A 20,549-nucleotide genomic window follows, 5' to 3' on the forward strand; every position below is an offset into this window, starting at 1 on the left:
AGTGGAGGAGGTGTGACCACCAATCTGAACTGTCTGGGGGCTGTTTGTGAGGAAGTCCAATATCCAGTTGGAGAGTGTGGTACTTAAGCCCAGAGTGCTAAGTTTTCCAATCAGTTTCATGGGGGAAATTGTATTAAATGCTGAGCTGAAATCAAAAAACAGCATTCTGATGTAGGTGTTGTTATTTCCTCTGTGGATCTGTTGATTCTGTATGCAAACAGGTGAGGGTCCAGGTTGTCTGGGACAACGCTGCAGACTTTGTAGGTACAGGGATGATGGTGGCTGTCTTGAAGCAGGTGGGAACATTCTCCTGTGACAGTGAAATGTTAAAAATGTCAGTAATAACATCAACTAGCTGGTTGGCACATATTTTTAGTACACGGCCGGGGATGTTATCAGGCCCAGCAGCTTTATTCATATTCACTCTCAGCAGGATTTTTCTCACATCTGCTGTGGATACTGACAGTAGCAGGTCCTCTGGAGGCGGAGTGGACTTTACAGCTGACTTTGTTGAGGATATCAAAGTGAGCATAGAATGAGTTAAGCACATCTGGCAATGTGGCCTCACACATTATGGAGACGCTCCTGCTTTTGTAGCTTGTGATGTTCCGGATCGCCTGCCACATATCTTTGATGTTATTGGTGTTGAGGTCTCTCTCCAGTCTCTGCTGATGTCTTCGCTTTGCCTCCTTGATGCCAGCTTTCAGTCTTGCTCTGGTGGTGTTGTATGTTTTCTTATCACCTGACCGAAAGGCAGCTTTTTGGGGTCTGAATAGAGCCCTCACCTCTCCATTCATCCAGGCTCTCTGGTTGGGGAATGATTTTATTGTCTTAGTGATCACCACATCATCAACACATTTGCTGATGTATGATGTCACTGTTGATGTATATTCCTCAAGGTTGATGTGGCTTACCTGGGTGGCGGCATCTCTGAACATGTGCCAGTCTGTGCACTCAAAACAGTCCTGTAGAGCTGCTATAGCATCATCTGTCCACACTTTAACAGTTTTTACTGATGGTTTGACCCTTTTTATCAGTTGAGAGTAAGTAGGCAGGAGAAGCAGGGAAATATGGTCTGATATGCCAAAATGGGAAGGAGGGAGGGCTTTGTAGCTGCCAGCAGTGTTGGTATAAACATGGTCCAGGGTATTACATCCTCTGGTGGGGATGTGGACATGTTGGTGGAATTTAGGTAAAACAGTTCTGAGGTCTGTTTGATTAAAATCACCAGCCACAATAAAAATACCATCTGGTTGTTCTGTCATGTGAATGCTGATGACCTCATACAATTCCTGAGGGGCATTTTTTGAATTTGCATCTAGAGGAAAGTAAACAGTAACAACAAACACACTGCTGAATTCTCTGTGCAGATAATATGGTCGACATCTTAACATTAAAAACTCGTCATCTGGTAAACATTGTCCATCCACTTTATAATTGCGTTTGAGCACCAAGCATCATTGATGTAAACACAGAATCGGTCTCCTCTCCTTGTGTTCTGTCGACGCGAAACACCATCTGCCCATCAAGTGCAATAGCTTGATCTGGGATGTTGGGATGGGGCAAGGTCTCTGTAAACATGTAGACACAACAGTCTCTGATTTCCCGTTGTTGAATTAGTCTTGTTTCATTCATTTTATTTTCCTGCGACCGGACATTAGCCAGAAGTAGGCTGGGTAGAGGAATAGCCTTATAGGTCCAAGCTGTGTTAGCTTGGCTCTGACCCTGGCTCTCTTCCCATGTCAAATACCATTTACATCTCTATCTCAGTCTCTCTCCTCTGCTCCGCTGTTATGTCTATCAGCAGGTCTCAATAAGGGGAGTCACATCCACCTTCTACATGATGCACATTTTCTTATTTCACTCCTGGAGTTGGGGGTGTTCCCCAGATATAAAGCTAAGCAACTGACACACACAAAGTGCTCCCAAGGGACTCTCATAACCTGTTCTTCCCCTTCTCCTTTCCACAAAGTTAGGTTGTAAAAAATAGGCAATAAATGAAAAGTTCAAAGCAATAATCGCCTTTGAAGTTCTTTGCCTACACGTTACACACTGTGCTGTCTCTGTATTATGGGTGTATAAATAACTACGGGTCTGTCTGTACTATTGCAATGAGTAAGGTTTTAACTCAGTAGTCAGCACAGTCGTCTATGATCTGGGAGACTCCAGTTTGAGACCCAGTGTGGGGACCTCCTTTGTAAGGTAGTTTATTCATGAACACTTATTGTAACACTTTAATTTTCTAAAATTAAAAGAATAATAAAAACAAAAACAGGATTTTTAAGCCTCTTTCCACTTTTAGTCGAATACAAATATAAATAATTTTGCTGCCTCAACAAATATAGATACAAATACAAATACTGGGCTCTCTGCACATCATTAGTGTGTGCACACCTCTGCTAATTAAAGACACACAATTTGACGCTTTTGTGCTCTCTGCAGTTTTCATTATGGATCAATCTGTGTGCTGAAATGTGGAGAAAAGCACGAAACACTGTAAACCGCTCCACTCACTCAATCAGACACAAAACAAGGGCAACCTGCACTCTGTTCCAAAACTTTATGGGCGTGTTTGTGCCGGCATATCATTAGATCAAAATATTTTGTGAATACGACCTTAAAACGGGGCAGATTGCGGGTCCAAAATTTGTGCAATTAACGGTGCTATTAGCTTTGTGGATTTGGCCCTGTGTGTAATGTTAAAGGTTTCACTCGTAATGATAAACCCAAAGAGAATTACCACCCAACTCTGCAATTCCACTCAACTCAACAGAACATTTGAATGTCTTTTAGCTAATTGTTTTGGTATTTATGAGTCGCAACTGTACTGATTCACTCTCACAGCTCTCATCAACCTAATGTCCAGCTGCAGCTGTTTTCAACAAAAAATGCTTTAATAAACCCACTGTACAGTACCTGCAAACAGCAGACTGACAAAGTTAGCAACTTGCTAATGAACATAGAGGAGCATTTAGCTGTCAGACAGACATGTTTTTTCTCAGGAGTTGGTTGAGACCAAAACAAAGCTAAAAATGAGAGTATGAATGGACAGAAGCTTGACTTCAAATAAATTTTTAAAAATATAATAAATTTTGCTCTGTATCTGCTGCATGTGTAAAAAGACAACTGTTTGATAATGTGTTCATCAAAACACCTTTATCACTTCATAATATGTCAGTGTTGTGTTTACAGCTGTTACTTTGTCACCAAATGGCCAATAAATACATAAAAATCAATGAAAGCTGCTTTAAATTGTAAATTGCAAAAACCAAATCTTTTGAGCACATGGAATTATGTACTTATGTGCATATAAAAATACAGACTTTTAGCCTTTGGCTTATATGGACAAGCATTTCATGTCTTATATAAACTGTATTACCTTGTTAATTGCATCTGCCTTTTCCTGCTGCTCAATCTGACTCAGTTTGTATGGCTGGCAAGTAAAGCCTTTGAAAATGATGTGAACTCTCGAAAAGTAGAAATCATAATGTTTTTCTTTTTTCATGTCTTCCATAAATAATTTCTCATCTACTCTATTGCTTTCCTTTGTATCTTTCTTCTCTCTGCATTGTCTGCATAAATTCAATCAGATTGGTGTCCGTGAAATGCTTTGCACTCTGTCAAATGTGCTTGCAAGTACTCATCCCTGGAGTATTGTATTCTTGCTATAATAACATTGAAGCAGGAGTAAATGAATAGCAGTGTACAGTTATTCAGAAAATATTATATCCATATCTATCTGTCACAACAAGGTTACTCATATCAAAGAAGATGCGTGTATTTTCTTTTCAGAGGTGAGTCCAATTTCAAGACAATATATATTTTCATCATCAGGTGATTTTGATGTTGTGCATATGATGTACCTGCAGTGCTTAATATTCCAAAGACAGAGGTTAATGTTGAGAAGATGACAGATGAAGGCTGGTCCATGTAGTTTGCTCACACAGATTCTTTGGACCAGCACGTGCTGGATTCTTGCAGCCAAGCTGTTTGGAGTAATTGTGAAAAATGTCAGTCTTGTCTTCTTGTAGCTCGTTCTCTCTCTTTCTCCAGTGTGAACTGATTTGTCAGTTACACAGAAGATCAAAAACAAAACAGTACCTTTTTAACAAATCTGCTTGATTCAAGTTGAATGTCTTTTACAAAACATTTTCACACTGCTGGGAATCTTTCAGCTCGAACATGTTGTACCATTCATTCATTCACGATTATGAACACATTTCCCCTTTGCGCTGGGGAAAATGTGGAACCACAACAATTTGCTCTTACTGCTGCACCATAAGAAGGAGCTTGTTTTCATTGAACTACTGCAACTTCAGTTATTGCTGTCACTGTACCCTCCTGGCAACAGCCAAAGGCCAACATCTTCACCAGTCTTAATGTTTTGATGATTTACACTTGTCATCTTGACCACAGTCCTCTTACAGAGCGCCGGAGGGCGTTTCATCTGACTGGGTCTTTATTTTATTATATGAGAAGTGGAAGGAAGGAAGGAAGGAAGTGTCAAACAACACTTAAATCTGCTTTCATCCTGTCCCTTGGCAATGCATGTGGACCCTTACCACTCGCAAGTGATCATCATTAAAGGTAATGATAAAGGTTACCTCACTAGCTGAACTCATTAAGGGTGATTTCAAACCTGCATTGTTTAGTTTGGTTGAATCGGACTTCCCCCCTGGTACAATTCGTTTGGGTAGATCTCAACACAGCAAATGTATTTGGGTGGGTACAGACCAAAACAAGTGGTTTGTTTGCAGTGGGAATGTGATAAAACCTCGATTTGTCCGAAATACTAGGCATAGTCTGCAAGTTTGAGCTAAAAGTAGGTAGGTGCCCTTTGCATGCTGGGTTGCGGATGAGCAAAATCAACAGTTGTTTGCAGCTAGCCCGAGAATGAATCGAGATCCTACCTGGACCAACAATGAAGTATGTTGTTAAGTTTTCATATTTGGGCAGAGAGGAGCTTCTTCAGGACCACCGTCATGTGTTTACATTCTGGCTCCTAGCCCAGACACAGCTAACCAATGAGAGGAGTGGCTTTAAGTAATGCATTTTGGTCTGCTTGTATCTATTATTGTGTGAAAAGCAATTGAACCAATGTGAAAATGCACCAAGTTAACCAACGCATCCATTGATTCAGAGCAGAGCAAACCCACTCTAGGTTTGCAAACACCCTATATCACCGGACACTCACCTGCAAGAGCTGCTGAGGGTCTCTCTGATCTTTTAAAACCTATCAGGACGTTGTCATCTGGCCTTGCCCTAGACCAGTTTGCCTTAAATGAACCTATCTACGTACATTATAACTTTAGGGAGTTGCAACTTTGCAACTTTAGTGACTGCAACCTTTTTTTAATTTATTATCCTTTAAAAAAACTCCTGAAAATCTATCCTGTTAAGAATGATACTATACAGTAAGAGAAAAAAATGTATTGAAATGTTTATGTATGATCATACATGATATTCTACAATTTTATTACAGCATATGAAAGTTATTACGGGAATTTGCAAGACAATTAATTTCCTCCCTATCAACATATATCAGGCATGACAGGTAGGTTTCATAAAAGTGCCATGGATGTTCATGCTCATATCCCTCGGGGGAAAAAAATTGAGCTGCGGTTTTAACGGATGAGACAAGTGGAAAAATACAATATTGACTGTGAACTGTCACCTTGTGAGAGTTCTGTTAAAGATATAAGTTAATTAAATAGTACTGGCCTCAATGATATATCTATATCATTACCTGCAGGCTGCAGCGATTGCTTCTCTGTTCATGATGCTCAATATGGCTCAGCAGAAATGAAGACAGAGATATAAATAAATTGATTGGTTAGGTCCTACAGTTAAGTTATTGATGAATCATGATTTAAGGTTAAGCTTAATGAAAACCTCTGAGGACAGAAATCATTAAAATTATTAAGTCTAACAATATTTTGTAATTTCTTTGTATTTTAAAGATGACTGAGGGAAAATAGAGATTTAAGTGTAACCAAAATCATGCAATTTAACTACATCAATTTAAAAGCAGTTACATATTTGTTAACTTGCATAATACTTGATGCCATCCTCAGGGCTTTATCCTCACTAATCCTCCTGTGGTTGACTAGTCCTCTCATTAAGCCTTTCAGCTGGTTTACACGGACATGGTGTGCTTTTCCTTGGTCATGACAGTGAGTGTGTATGTAAGTGTAGAAGAGCAATTGGGGCAAGTGGTTATAAGAAACTAAATTAATAATAATGATGATAATAACAAGTAAATCAATAAAAATAAATAAATAAAAAGCGAGAGGAATGGAAAAGGAACAAAGAAAGGAAAAAATGGAAATTTTGGAATTAAAAAGAATAATTAAGTTGAATTTTCTTGGTAGGGGAGGCTGGTGATATCTCAGGTACAGCCACTCTATGACTTTCCTATTCACTCATCTCCACCAAGCAAAACATTTAACCCTTATGAACAAACAAACAAGTTAAGCCAAAACCCTTTTTCTCTTTCTCTTGATATCAGTCATGAAGACTATTCCAGTTCTTAGATTGTTTTCATCAAGACAACACCTCCAAAATGTAAACCATACCTATGCTTTTTCCTTCTTCTGTAAAGGGAGACACTTTGCTAAACAAACATAAGGATTCAGGTTCAGGGAAACAGATTCAAGCAACGGTTTAAAATCCCTGACCGCATAATGCAGCATTTAATCAAGATATAGACAGCTTTCATCGTGGCCATGTCAAGGTTCACAGCATGACTTAGTCTTTACAACAGTAAATAAAATACTTCCACAGTCAGTGCAGTGCTGTCAGCTTCAGGCAATGTTTCTGAATGCTCTCTCTTAAAGCTGCTATGATCAATATTTTTATGTTAATAATAGATCAATTGATAATGTGTTTGTGAAATGGATTGCTCTCAGTAACAAACCCAAAGAGAATTATCAGCTAACTCTGCTCATTGTTTTGGTTTTCTACAGTTTTACTTTTTTGTTTCAGTGTCGGTGCTCTCATTAGTGTCATTTCCAGACACAGTAACTGTATGCTACCTGCCCAGCGCCAACGTTAGTGACTAGCTGGTAAAGATAGTGGAGCATCTAGCAGCTAAAAAGTCATTTCCCTCAGGGGTTAGTGGAGATCAGAACACAGCTGCTGTCATATGAAATATTTCTCCACCTTTAAGCAGCACTACTACTTATTTCATGGACCGCAGCAAGTTTTACTAATTTCATCAGTCAGCATTCACCTTCAAATTGCATATAGTACAAATTACATATACAGTTTAACTCTAAGTACAATTTTAGCACTAAATTAAATTTTCCATAACCTAACTACTCTTTTAACAAATGAAACTCAGGTGGAAACATATATTTATACTATTTTGAAATGAAGTTACAGTTTTGCCCTTTATGTGTGAATAATAAAGTTTTTCCACAGCTTTTCATGTAGTGGTGGAACATTTGTGGAGCAAATGTAGAGAAAACCCTGGGGTTTACTTGGAATAATCTTGATATGACGGTGTCTCTTAATAGTGTAGTGGAACAATCCCTGCAAGCTGGTTCAGTCAGACAATACGAGTATGCTGCTACTCCTCAATCTTTTGGGGAGTGACAAACTTGGGGTATGCTCACAGGGAGTATCAAGGTTAGATCCTACATGGTTGATATTAATTCTGGACATATTCTCCATTTAGACATAATCCTTTCCTCACCAGCTGCAAGACAAATAACAGTGATGGTCACCAGGATAAACAAGCCAAAGGGCAAACAAAACAATTGCCTGATTTGTAGAGTTGAAAGATTTTTTTCTGTTATTTCTGTGACTCAGATTGTGTACTATAAATGCTATTAAGCCCTCAAACATGTGAGCAACCATGTGCAAGCATGTGTACATGCCCTGGTGGGTTTTCAGTGATTCCAAGAAAACATTTGGCTCATAGTCTCATGTAATCTTGCCTCGAGAGGTTTTGATGTTTATCCCTTTTATGCCGCTCAGACTTGGCATGCCTCATGGCTCTTGGCCTGTCCGGCTCGCCAAGAAGAGGGCCCACGTCTGACAAACACAACAACTATCAGGAAGTCACTGTGGTTAGCAGCAGTAGAATCTTGTGTTGATATGAGCTCAGTACCCTACTATGTTTCAAGGAATCTTGACAGCGATTATGATTGCTTTGTGTTTATGTCATCAGTGAGTGGTTCTTACCCTCTTGTTTGTCACTCTCCTTTTGGCTGCTCTGTAATGAAGCATTTGACACAAGTTGTCACAAGAGCTGTCACATGTATTACTGTTTTTGATCCTTTGAATCTGAGCTACCGGGAAAGGAGAAAGGGGCTTTTGTCATCAGCACTAAAAAATGGGTTTTTCCTGCCTGTTGCAATTTATTTAGTCTCAAGGCAAGGACAGCAAGTTTAACTTTTATGTCCTTTCACTGGCCTTTGGCTTTTTCCATGTAGCACTCAAGCCTGTATTATTGTAGCTGCCTTTTGACTCGGTATTGCTCAGTAGTTAAACTTTTCAGAATATTGTCAACTTTTGTCTTTTAGCTGACTTTAAAGTTCTTCCAAGGTGCAACAGAAATATACATGAATTTGCCAGTTTATTAGGTAGGTACACCTAACTACAACTAATGCAGTTGAATAAAACAGCCCTGCAATATATTCTACTTATATAAAGGTAATAATGTTCAGTTCTTGTTGGTAATAGGCTGGATTAGCACTTTGTGATGCTGCTGAATTGTATTGCAGTAAACTGAGAGGTATTATTTTGTCTAAACCATTTATATCAATGATATAAAACAAAAAATGACAAACTACAAACAAGTATAACATAATCTATAGCCTCCAAAATGACCATGAAGTTGAATTATACTGCATTAGTCTAGCTAATAGTAGTATGTATGTATGTATGTGTGTGGAGTTCTTTCATATACTCTGATTAATCAGTTAAATGTATAGAATTATTTTCAATATGTTTTGTTTGTAAGGGTTTGTTACATGTAATGGGTGCACTAGCTGCCTTAGGCCTATTTATAGATATTTAGTAGATCCTGTTCCTGGTTGTGGTCTTGGATGGGAAAAAGTGGTGTAGATGGTGGTGAATATAAATGTAATAAAGAGTTATAATTAAGTGTATTGCCTGAAGTTATTTAAAAGATGAGGCTGGTGATATTCTCTATTTTTCATATTGTCAATATATCCCATCCCAAAGACCAAACCAATGAATTAAACAAGTACTGTTTGTTTATCCAAAGCCTGATATATTTTATTATTTTGTGCAGAACCCTGTTAATCTCCAAAAAAGAATAACAACATACCACACTATTGCCCTTGGTGACTAGTTTCTTCATCACCATGAACATGGGCATTGTCATTTATTATGAGTCAAACCCACATACATCCGTCCTACCACTGTAAATACTGGCAAGCAGTAAATGTGGCTGAAAATAGTCCCCTTGAAGATGTACATCTGTAGTAGGAACCAATGAACTTGATGCTGAAAGCCACAGACAGGCTTGAAAAGCTAAAAATTACTGAAGAACAGAATAACACACTGTTGGTTTAGATGATTTTGTGGGATTGCTGTCAAGTTTCATGATTAAAATGAAATCTCTTTTAGTAAATATAACTACCCAGATAGCAAAATTGCTGTGGCCCAGATCCGGCCCACACCCGACACTTTTGGCACTTTCATCCGGCCCACATACCGCGTAGAATGATGGCACTTGGGCGGTCCGCTCCTGTTTCCCAGATCTTGGCCACATGTAAGCCGTATATCAACCAAGAACAAACCAGATAAACCAAAACTGGCCCACATCCAGGATACACATACCTGAGAGCACCACATCTTTACCAAAAAAGGTACCACATCTTTACCAAATTTGGGATATTTGGGCCATATTTGCTATTTTACATGTGGGCCATTTCAGGCTCACATCCATTTTGTCCAGACCAGAAGAAGACCAGCAGTGCCGCATCATTGCCTGAAGTGGCCCACTTCCATATGCTATCTGGGTAAAGAATTGATACTAATTTTATGTTTTCACCCCTTCTGCTCCTTACTTTGCTTCTCCCTCCCCTGTCTGTGAAAATCTACTTACTCCTCCCTCCATATTACCCTCATCATCACTGTCAACACAACACTGTTCTTTTTTCCTGTTCCCTTTATCCACTCCGTATTCCCTCATTTTCATTTTCTAAATTTTGTTTCTACATAATTTTTTCTTCATATCCACCTCTTCCACCTGACATTCTTCCTTCTCTTCCTCTGTACTTGTGCCTTTCTATTCTATTTGTCCTCGTTTTCTTTCTTCCCATTCCTCTTCTTCCTCTTGCTGTTCTTCTGTCATGTTCATATCATTTCTTCCTTTTACCCCCACTCCTCCATTTACCTCTCTTAATCCTCCTCCTCCTCCTTTCCTTCCTTCCTCTTCCCTGTCCTTGCAGTGACAGGAAAGCCCTTTTTTATTGTATCTAGTTTCGCCCATCGCTGGTTATTTGGCTGGGAGGGCTGTCAGTTCTATGGCTGGGCAGGCTTCTTCTTTGGATGCGGCAGCCTCATCACAATGACCATGGTCAGCCTGGACAGGTACCTCAAGATCTGCCATCTGAGATATGGTACGTCACAATCTCATTTAACAGAACCTCTGTAAAATTTCCATGCACACTCGTACAGACAAACAAATATTGATGAGTTGGCTTTTTGATCTGAATGGAAATAAGTAACAGCAAGAGGAAGGTAATTGAGGTGAAAGACAAACACACAACTGGAGTATTCATTCTGAAATATTGCGTACTTGTTATTTCCCCCAATGAAATCAATTATAATTACAGATTTGATTGAAATGAATCATGGAACTCCCTCAAGGACCTCTCAGGGTCTCCAGACTCCATATGTTATGTTCATGTTAACATGTGCATGTTTTGGCCTGTCTTACACACATTACCTTACATCATATTTTGACTACTTGTTACTATACATTATAGAACCAAAAGAAGCTTAAAGTTGAACTGAAATCCTCATTACATATTTTGTAAAGAAATATAAACTATTATGTTATTGCAGATAATGCACATATTTTTGAGGATGAAACAGTTTATGGATACATTTGTGGAAATGGTGTTTTCCATGACAGTTGTCTGGCATCTAAGTGCCATGAATGCTAGGAGATATGCTGTCAACTTCCATAGCACGAGGTAGTTTACTTTATTTGTTTTTTGATCAGGGATATTCAAGATATTCTCTGATCAAAATACACTCAAGACAGCAGCAAAAAGCAGACATACACAACCTAAACCCTTCTCACATTCTCACTGCCTGGTTGAAGCAAACACTGCATTTGACAGATGTGATTTATGTGAACAGACATGATTGTTTAAGTGGAAAATATATGATTTACTACTGCTTGATGCAGTGATGTGATGTGTGACATTTGTGAGGGCTGGGTAATTGTCACTGCAGTGTATGAGCAGTTTTTAGAAAATGAGTTTTTATATGATGTACACACTGAGGCTGAGATCACAGTCAGAAAATAAGGTTGGAGTTAGAGTTAAGATTGAATTTAGATTCAAAAATTGGGGTTTTATTGTCTCTCTCACCACTAGTCCATCTTTTTCTCTTTTAGGTACATGGCTTAAACGCCACCACGCCTTCCTGTGCCTGGTCTTTGTGTGGGTGTATGCAGCCTTCTGGGCCACCATGCCCCTGATTGGTTGGGGAAACTACGCCCCAGAGCCCTTCGGGACATCCTGCACCCTGGACTGGTGGCTGGCCCAGGCCTCCCTGTCTGGCCAGACTTTTGTCATGGCCATCCTGTTCTTTTGTCTCATCCTCCCCACCGGCATCATAGTCTTCTCCTACGTCATGATCATCTTCAAGGTCAAGTCCTCCACGAAAGAGGTTTCGCACTTTGACGCCCGCATCAACAACAGCCACAACCTTGAGATGAAACTCACAAAGGTGGGTGAGAGGTTTGAGGGAAGGGGTGAAAAGAAACATGCAAAACGAAACATTTTTCTCTCTGCTCATACAGCAGTCTTGTTAAGGCCAAATCTGTGATCTGAATCTTGTTTTGTGTTCACTCCCAGGTGGCAATGCTGATCTGTGCAGGCTTCTTAATAGCCTGGATCCCTTATGCAGTGGTGTCAGTGGTGTCAGCGTTTGGCGAGCCGGACTCAGTGCCCATCCCTGTGTCTGTTGTTCCTACCCTGCTGGCCAAGTCCTCAGCGATGTACAACCCCATCATCTACCAGGTGGTGGATCTGAAAAATTCCTGTGCAAAATCCTCCTGTTTTAAGGTCCTGAAGAAACGCAGGCATTTTAGAAAGTCAAGGTAATATTGAACATGTAATCTTTCTACCTCGCTGTTTGTTGTTTTAATTAGTTAGTTGATTTAGTTAGCTCTTAGCACTAAATTGACAAATTGCATATTTTTTCAGTGTTGTAACTCAGTCAAACTGGATTTCTCCAGTTAATAGCACAAATGCAACACTGCACAGATGTATTGTCGTGCTTTAATTATATTCCACACAGCAACTGTGTTTACAGTCCCTCATGGGAATGTCCACTATTACTGTGATAGAGAGCAGAGGTCATGGTGAACAGAAAGTTACAAGTGGAGTTCGCTTTGCTAGATGTGTGTTTCTGCAAAGATAAGTATCCCTTTTTCAAAGAAATATAAATTAAGCTTTATGCCTTCCATCCAGTATATTCTTGTCTGCTTATCCATGGTTACAATGCACTTCAAACTTCAAGAAACTAATGCAGCCTTTTTATGGTGCAGAGTGGCTAAAATGTAATGTGTTCCACATTACATACATTCTACATTCTGACAAAGTAAAGTGTACTCAGAACAATCAGTATGCATCCTAAAACACGATTGATTCTTGAATTTTCATTGATGCACACTATTCTCCCACAGTGCAAATAGGAAATGGGGGTGCTCACAGTTGCTAAAATCAAAACTGTTTGTTGACGGTGGTGAAACAGCTCCAGGATATTCTTAGAAAAGAAAACAAACAAACCAAAAAACAACTATTGAATAAAATAGAACTTACATTCTCCTCTTTCCATTCATTATACAGATATCTGTGATGTGGTAGGAACCTGTGTAAATACAGGCAAAAAATACAATTTTAGAATTGCATACATTTTTTATTTTCAAAGTGTTCCAGAACATGGATAGTACCATTTACTGTATATAACAAATGATGACATTTCTGATTAGCCTGTAAAAAATGGGGTTGAAGTAATTGTAAAAGAAAAGTTTCAAAAAAGTATTAAAAGGGAATACAGTTTTTCCTGGGTCAGCAGGAATAGTGATAATCTGCAGTTTTACAGAAATGTTCAGAGGCATTTATGACATACAATACTGTAACTGCTGAGGTGAAATTGCCAGAGGTTTATTGCTGTTATTGTTAGTTTAACAGTGGTGTGGGCACATATTCTCACAGCAGTTTAAGAGACGCAATGAAATAAAATTGTAGAGGCATTAAGCAAAAGGTCCAACCGCCTTCGTCTCATTAGAATTTGAATGAACTGCATCCATATAAAGTACAACGTTTGTGTTGCTTCACCATTCAAGGAACTTAAAGTGTGAACTTAAACATAATACTGTTGGCCTGATGTAAAGAGAAACAACAAATACTACAGTATCTACAGCAGGGATGGGCAACTGGTGGCCCCTGTACTCACTTAGTGAGTAAGGAAGTCACTCCCTCGCAACGCAAGAGGCCTGTAGCCAAGCAACTGCTTGCACATGGTCTCGTCTTGGTCTCGCCAGGTCTCTTCCACAATGGCATGAGATTAAGAGAGGCATGAGCGGCCAAAAAAGAAAACTCGACCAAGAGAACTGTGTCTTCCAGGCAAGTTGGGAAACATGATCTTTTTTCAGAATTCAAAGGCAAACCTATGTGTTTAGTGTGCCTAGAAACAAAATCAGTCATGAAGGATTTCAACCACTACGGCACCACATACAAAGACAAATATGAAATGTACACCAGAGCTGCCAGAGCCACTATCATCGCTGGCCTCAAAGGAAAAATACACTGACAGCAGAGCCTTTTACCAAAGCCACAACTACACAAGTTCCTCTCTCAAGGCATCTTATGCTGTTTCCCTTGGGCTTGCTATAGCAAAGAAGCCCTTGTCAGATGGCGAAACAGTGAAGCGATGTGCAGTAGAGATGGCTAAAGCTTTTGGAGATGATAACATGGCTAGAACTTTGGAATGGTTTCTCTGTCCCATCACACAGTGATGTGAATAATTTGATTAAGGTGATGGATGCTAGCCAGCTTATCATTTTCATAAGAGTCATTAACAGTTCATTTGACATGTACAAGGAGTTATTGAAACTGGTGTCTTTGCATGACACCAACAAGGGCAAGGATGTTTTCAATGCTGTTAAAAGTGTTGTAAGTGAGCATGGGGGCTTTGACAAGCATTCAGTTGTTGTTACCAATGGCGCACAATCAATGCAAGGAAGACGCACTGGATCTGCTGGGCTCCTCCAACAGAGCAGCACTGACTTTCCAATACTACACTGCATCATACATCAGGTAGGTAATGTTATTGTTAACTAACTGTTAATATATGGTTATGAATGTGGGTATTCTTTGTGATCATTTTTATCATTTTTATCATTACATAAATCCTATTTTATTTTGATCTTACAGGAGGTCCTCTGTGCCAAGACTATGGACTTCAGTCATTTCATGGATCTAGTTTCCAAGGTTACCAATCTCATTCGAGGGGGGAACAGGTATCTCAATCATAGGAAGTTTGTAGCCTTTTTGGATGAAGTGAGTGCAGCTTATGGGGATTTACAGATGCACACTGAGATTAGATGGATGAGCCGTGGGAGGTGCTTGAAGAGGTTCTTTGTGCTGCGCACTGAAATCCCAGTGTTCTTGGAGGACAACATTTGATGTCATACAAAAAATGCTTACTGCAGTAAACTCAGGGATGCAGAGTTTCCCTGCAACATGGCCTGCCTTGTGGATATTACCTTGTATCTAAATCACCTGAATATGCAGTTGCTGTGAAGAGGCCAAACTGTGTCGGATCTCTATGCACACATGAACACATTTCAGTGTAAACTAGCCCTGTTCAAACAAGGCTTTTTATCCGACTATCCAAATGGTACGCAAAGATGTACCGAGAAAACATTTCTCAAGTACAGAGCTGACATAGAAACACTGCAGCAGCAGTTCAAGGACCGCTTTCAAGATTTCTATGCCATGAACTGTGGCTTGAACTGTGCAAACTACAGTCAGATCCCTTCTTTCAAGCAAAGTGCAATGAGAGGGGAATTTCATTTTGGAGACTACTACCCGAGTCCTGCTTTCCACTCCTCAGGGATTTTGCACTCTCATTGGCCAGCATTTTTGGGAGCACTTATATCTGCGAGAGCAGCTTTTCAACAATGAAGCACATCAAGCGAAGAGAGAAAGTGCCTGAGCTGGAACAGATTTTCATCTGTCAGCCTGATTGGATGCACAAAAATTGAGAATGACATTCAGTCTATAGAACACCAGCAGGAGAGGCCACAACTATCAACTATATTAAGACAGAACTTTATACTGATCCACCTGAGGGTGAGAGTCAGTGGTTTTTGAGATAAATACATGCTTATTTGAAACATATCATGGAATGGGAGGGCAGAGTAGAAATGCAAACAAACATGAGTATTAGTTGTTGCACACCACCATTGAATGCTGATTTTTGAGGCCCCATTGCACTGAAATAATGGTTTATCACTCATTTTGTTTTTGTGTTTAGTTCATTAAATAAATAGAAACATTACTAAATGCATTTGAATATTACAAATAGATTGTTGGTATAATAAACTTTGATTACTGGTATATATTTAGTTTTTTTAATTAAATTAGTATCTATAATTGGCTAATTGAGTGATGCGATTACAGTATCCTACTGGTGGAGGTGCACGGTCACAATGTGGCCTTCTGGTAGTGAGGATAAAATTTTTGTGGCCCTATCATCAGAATTGCCCATCCCTGATCTACAGTGTGAATGTGGTCGGTGCTGTGATATATTCTTCTACTCTGATGTTGTCACAGTGAAGTGAAACATCATTCTGTGCTTTTAACTGAACGCTGCACTTCAATCTCATTCTCAAGGGCATCTGACAGTGAAGGCTGTCACACAGGCTAAATGAAAAGTCTTCACTGTCAGTGACTCAATCACACATGCCCCTTAGAGGTCAAATCACCTTTCACAAATCTGCATGTTGAAGTTCATTAAGCATTAAGAAATGGCAAAAACTGCTGCAAGTCCACCAATGTCAACACTTTCAGTAAATTAAGTGAATAATAGGACATATTTAGATCTGAAGAACCTTATATTTATATGTCAAATTTTGACAGAATGATGTCAGAGCTGATGTCATATGCAAAAACAATGTTATTTTGACCAGTAAAAATATTACTGATGAGTAACTCTGTGTGATGGTGAAAATCAAATTGCCATCTAGGTAGATGCATGATGTGTGCCTGATGGAGAAGAGGTGACACACTGTAAAAGTAACAGTTTGTGAGATGATCCAGTTGCCTGGTGTGTGTCTCACTGACATGTGAGTGTGTGCATGCGTGTGAGGGGTTTTTGTTGTTATATTTACACCTACCTGAGAAGCTCACAGACTCACAGCGGAAAATTTTTTTTAGCGCAAAAAGTCATAATGACTGTCCAAAATCACTCCACATTTGCTATCTAGTGCATAGGGCTGAGCCATATGGTTGAAGTCAATATCAAAATATTAATAAGAGCACTTTTTTAGATACTGATATATATAACAATATGTCTAATATCTGCAAAATCACATATAAAATAATTCATAATTAGACATAATTCATCAGATGTTTGCATATCAGTACTTCTGCCTGATTCACCAATCATTAGAACTGTCAGAGACACAAACGGCAGAGAAGAAACAAAAGGCAGATAAGAACATATTGACGAGGTTCTCCAACTATGCCAGAGCATCTGTCAGTGCCTATTTATAACACCTGCATCATTAATTCATGACATATACCTGCAAAGCCATCACCAGTGGTGATATCTTAATCATCATCATCAATTTGGAAAAAGATAATCAATTATGTAGTTTATAGCACTGGAATTGGCTTTAAAGGATGGCTCACAATAAATGATTAATGTTTTGGACTATCAAAATGAAAAACCACGACCAGTAAAATTGGCTAACAATCCTAACCAAACAATGTCTTACTAAGACTGCATCTCTCACCTTATTTTTCTTCTCCACCTCATCATTTCATGGTTTTTGTGTGTGCTTTTCTTTTTTAGATCTGGAGCTATATTCATAAAGCTTCCTAGAACAAAGAGTTGCTCCTCTGAGACCAAATTCTAAGAAAATTCTTAGAATTATGACATTTTCTAAGAATTTCCCCTTACAGTTAAGACTAGATCCTGGTGAAGATAAAAGCTATTCACAGAGCATCTTAGCCCTTAAGAGAGCTCCTAAGGTGAAAAACTGTTAAGAAACAGGGAGGAGGACTTTTAAGAGGCTTTTTTTTTTTGCTCAACCAACCACACATTTAAAATATATCCTATCTAGCAATGGGGTCAACCACACTTCCTCACTAAGAGGAAACTAAGTTTCTGTCCCTTCCTTGCTCAGAGTTGCTTTGAGAAATTTAAATCCCTCTTAAGCTACGACTCCTTGCTAGAATTTTTATACGAAGTGAGGAGCTCTCTGAGAGTATTCTCAGAATGATTGTGAATGTTTGGCCCCAAGTCTCTGAGTTAACTGATAAGCTCTGCCCACCACCAGCTAGCCGAGGGCGTATTACTCAATTTAACACCTGTTAGAAAAAAATTACTTTTTTCTTAATTTATTTCTTCACTTATGATTCAAATTTGCACAGAATCCTTAAATTAAAGAACAGTTTTGGAAAACAGTAATGTTACAATAGCATACAATACGATATGATATGATACAATACTGCAGGTGTGACAGTGGATTGTGCTGCAGGAAGCTGTTTAATCTTTTTTGTGGAATTTCAGTCAGCATCATCAGACCTGTAGGGAATGCTATGCTGTCACTACTGCTAGCTATGGTAGCTAGAAAGCTGGTAAATTTTAGTCTCAATAAGCAAAAACAGAATTTTGTAACAGGTAAATCCATGTATTAATTTTCTGCCACTTCTCTGGCTCCAGAACACTTTACTGGATTCATTCTACTACTAGGAATTATTGTTATATACAGCTTGGAAATTCTGACAGAAATGTGATATAAATGTCAATAAATTCATGTACTTAATTATAATAAATACAATAAATCATTGTAAGCCTTCTGGTTTTCCATCATTGATTAGAAGAGATATTAAATTGCAATGTATGTGTTAATAAAAACATCACACTGCACAGCAAAGCAAAGAATGTTCCCTGTCCTAAAAATTCCATGAGTTGCAACACCTCGCCTTTGCAAATGAGATGACAGATGTATAAACTGCAGTTATGAGCTAGTGACATGATATGATGAGTTATATCAGACACAGTTAATATTACTGTATGCGATTCTGTGTGTATCACTATTTGTATATTATTATTCTTAAAAATTGTTTCTTATTTACATGTTCCTGCAGGTTCTACACCATCTCGGGCTCATTAAAGGACACGCCACCAGCCAAAGAAGCTCACATCGAGATGTGAGACAGACACTTAGACTGTGTGACCCTCTTACCTCTTCTATTTGGACAGTTTGCCTTGTTCCCTGCCCTCTGTGCCCTACACTTACCCAATCACACGCTGCCTGTCATCTGCTATGACATCATCAACCGCTCACCTTTGTAGCCGGTGGTTCCTGAGTCTCGCTGCTTGTTTGCACCCACGCTGGATCTCTGTGTGCTTCCCGCAGCTCCCCACCTCCTCTTCCTTGGAAACACATCTTTCCCACGAGGTTTTCCTTCATCTGTGGAGTAGCGTTGTCTTAACAGTGGTTACAACATACAAGTGATGTGTTGTGTAAGCTTCTTGACTTAACATTTTAGTATTACCGACTGACTACAGTGTTCTCATAATATGGCTTGACTCAGGTTTGAAATTTTAAGAAGTTTCCAACCAAAGTCAAGTCACATCTGGAGCTATAACCTTTTTTGCGAATCCAAATATTGCAAAAGCGTGAAATTAACAATGTTTCTAAACATTAACTGCAAATTGAAACAGAAAAAAAAACCTGATGTAAGCCTTGTCAAATCAGGTTTGGGTGTTACCGTCAAAGCTCAAAGTTGTATTTTTTCTGTTTGTACAGGCTGTTGTCTTTTGTACTCCTACACCTGTGGCTTGTATACAGTAGATATTTCAAAAGGCACTGAATCACGTCAGCTTATGTTCTCATCAGCTGTTAAACTGCACAAGGAGATGTTTGTGACTCTAATAGGTGAAACCGAGACTTTGATATTACATTAACAGGGTATTGTCACATTGCAGCACTGATCAAAAGCTAAAGGTTAAACCTTTCACAAGAAAACACACGCACAGGAGTGCACTTTACCTACAAAACCATTCAGTATTCATTGATAACAGTTTTGTGTCACACATATATATGTTGTGGATTGTTGCAGAGAAGTGGACAGATGCACATAAAAAGAAACAAATCCAGCAGTTTTGTCATTTTTTCAGTACTTTTTCCACTACTACCAAACTTACAGTGCAATTGTGTTTATGGGAACAGGAACAATTATGATTAATTCAGGGACCATTTTGTAATCTATTTATTATTGGTTTGTTAGCTTCTTTTTTTCCTTTATGGCCATTGACAGAAATAACGTCATCATTTTCATAATGCTCCAAATGATAGCTCAACATTTCCATATGCTTATTTTCATTCTTTTCAAGTTAGATGAAAATATCTCATGTCAGTGTGTTAAGAATGATGCTCAAGCCAGGAGGCAATTAACTTAGTTTAGCATAAAGACTTGAAGCAGGGGAAAATGAAGATAGCAAAAGTTAAACAAGATTAAGAGTCTGCCAGCAGCTCTGTACTTTGATCTAAATGCTAACATCACCATGCCAGCATACTCATAATGACCATGCTAACATGCTGACGATAAGCAGGTATATGGTTTATCATGTTCACCAATTTAGTTTGGCATGCTAGCATTTGCTACATTGCACTAAACACAAAGTGCATCTGAGGCTGAAGGGAATGTCATTATATTTGCAGGTATTTGGTTAATTTTGACCTGATGGAGAGACTAGAAAAAAAGTCAAGAGATCACGGCAGATATTAGAATTCATCCTGAGGTGGACATGAATGTCCACACCAAATTTCATGGTAATTTCTCCAATAATTGTTGAAACATTTCTGTCTGGTCCAAAGTGATGGACCGACAGACCGACATTGCCATCCCTATAGCCATGCACCTAGCATGGCTAAAAATATACCTTCCAATCTCTCTAAAGCTCACAAATTAATGCTTTGTATCTTGCTTGTTTAATGCATACACAAACAGAAAACTAAGAAATGAAAAGTTATGAAGGAAAGTACTGTATATAGTCTACTACAGTGACTTCCTGCAAGATACAATGTT

The 20,549-nt window shown here is 38.9% G+C and overlaps 1 protein-coding gene across 7 annotated transcripts in view; it reads left to right on the top strand.

Moving 5' to 3' along the window:
* The window catches only part of opn5 (opsin 5), a 104,812-nt gene extending 85,195 nt beyond the window's left edge, over positions 1-19,617 (top strand). For all 7 annotated transcript variants that reach the window (XM_042389924.1, XM_042389923.1, XM_042389926.1 and 4 more), the window contains 4 exons: positions 10,428-10,598; positions 11,606-11,940; positions 12,069-12,313; positions 18,603-19,617. In XM_042389924.1, the coding sequence (XP_042245858.1) occupies positions 10,428-10,598; positions 11,606-11,940; positions 12,069-12,313; positions 18,603-18,669 (818 nt within the window). In that variant the 3' untranslated portion in view covers positions 18,670-19,617. The remainder of the gene's footprint in view (positions 1-10,427; positions 10,599-11,605; positions 11,941-12,068; positions 12,314-18,602) is intronic.
* Positions 19,618-20,549: the final 932 nt, after the last annotated feature.

The sequence above is a fragment of the Thunnus maccoyii genome, chromosome 17, assembly GCF_910596095.1.
Source record: "Thunnus maccoyii chromosome 17, fThuMac1.1, whole genome shotgun sequence".
NCBI lineage: Eukaryota > Metazoa > Chordata > Actinopteri > Scombriformes > Scombridae > Thunnus > Thunnus maccoyii.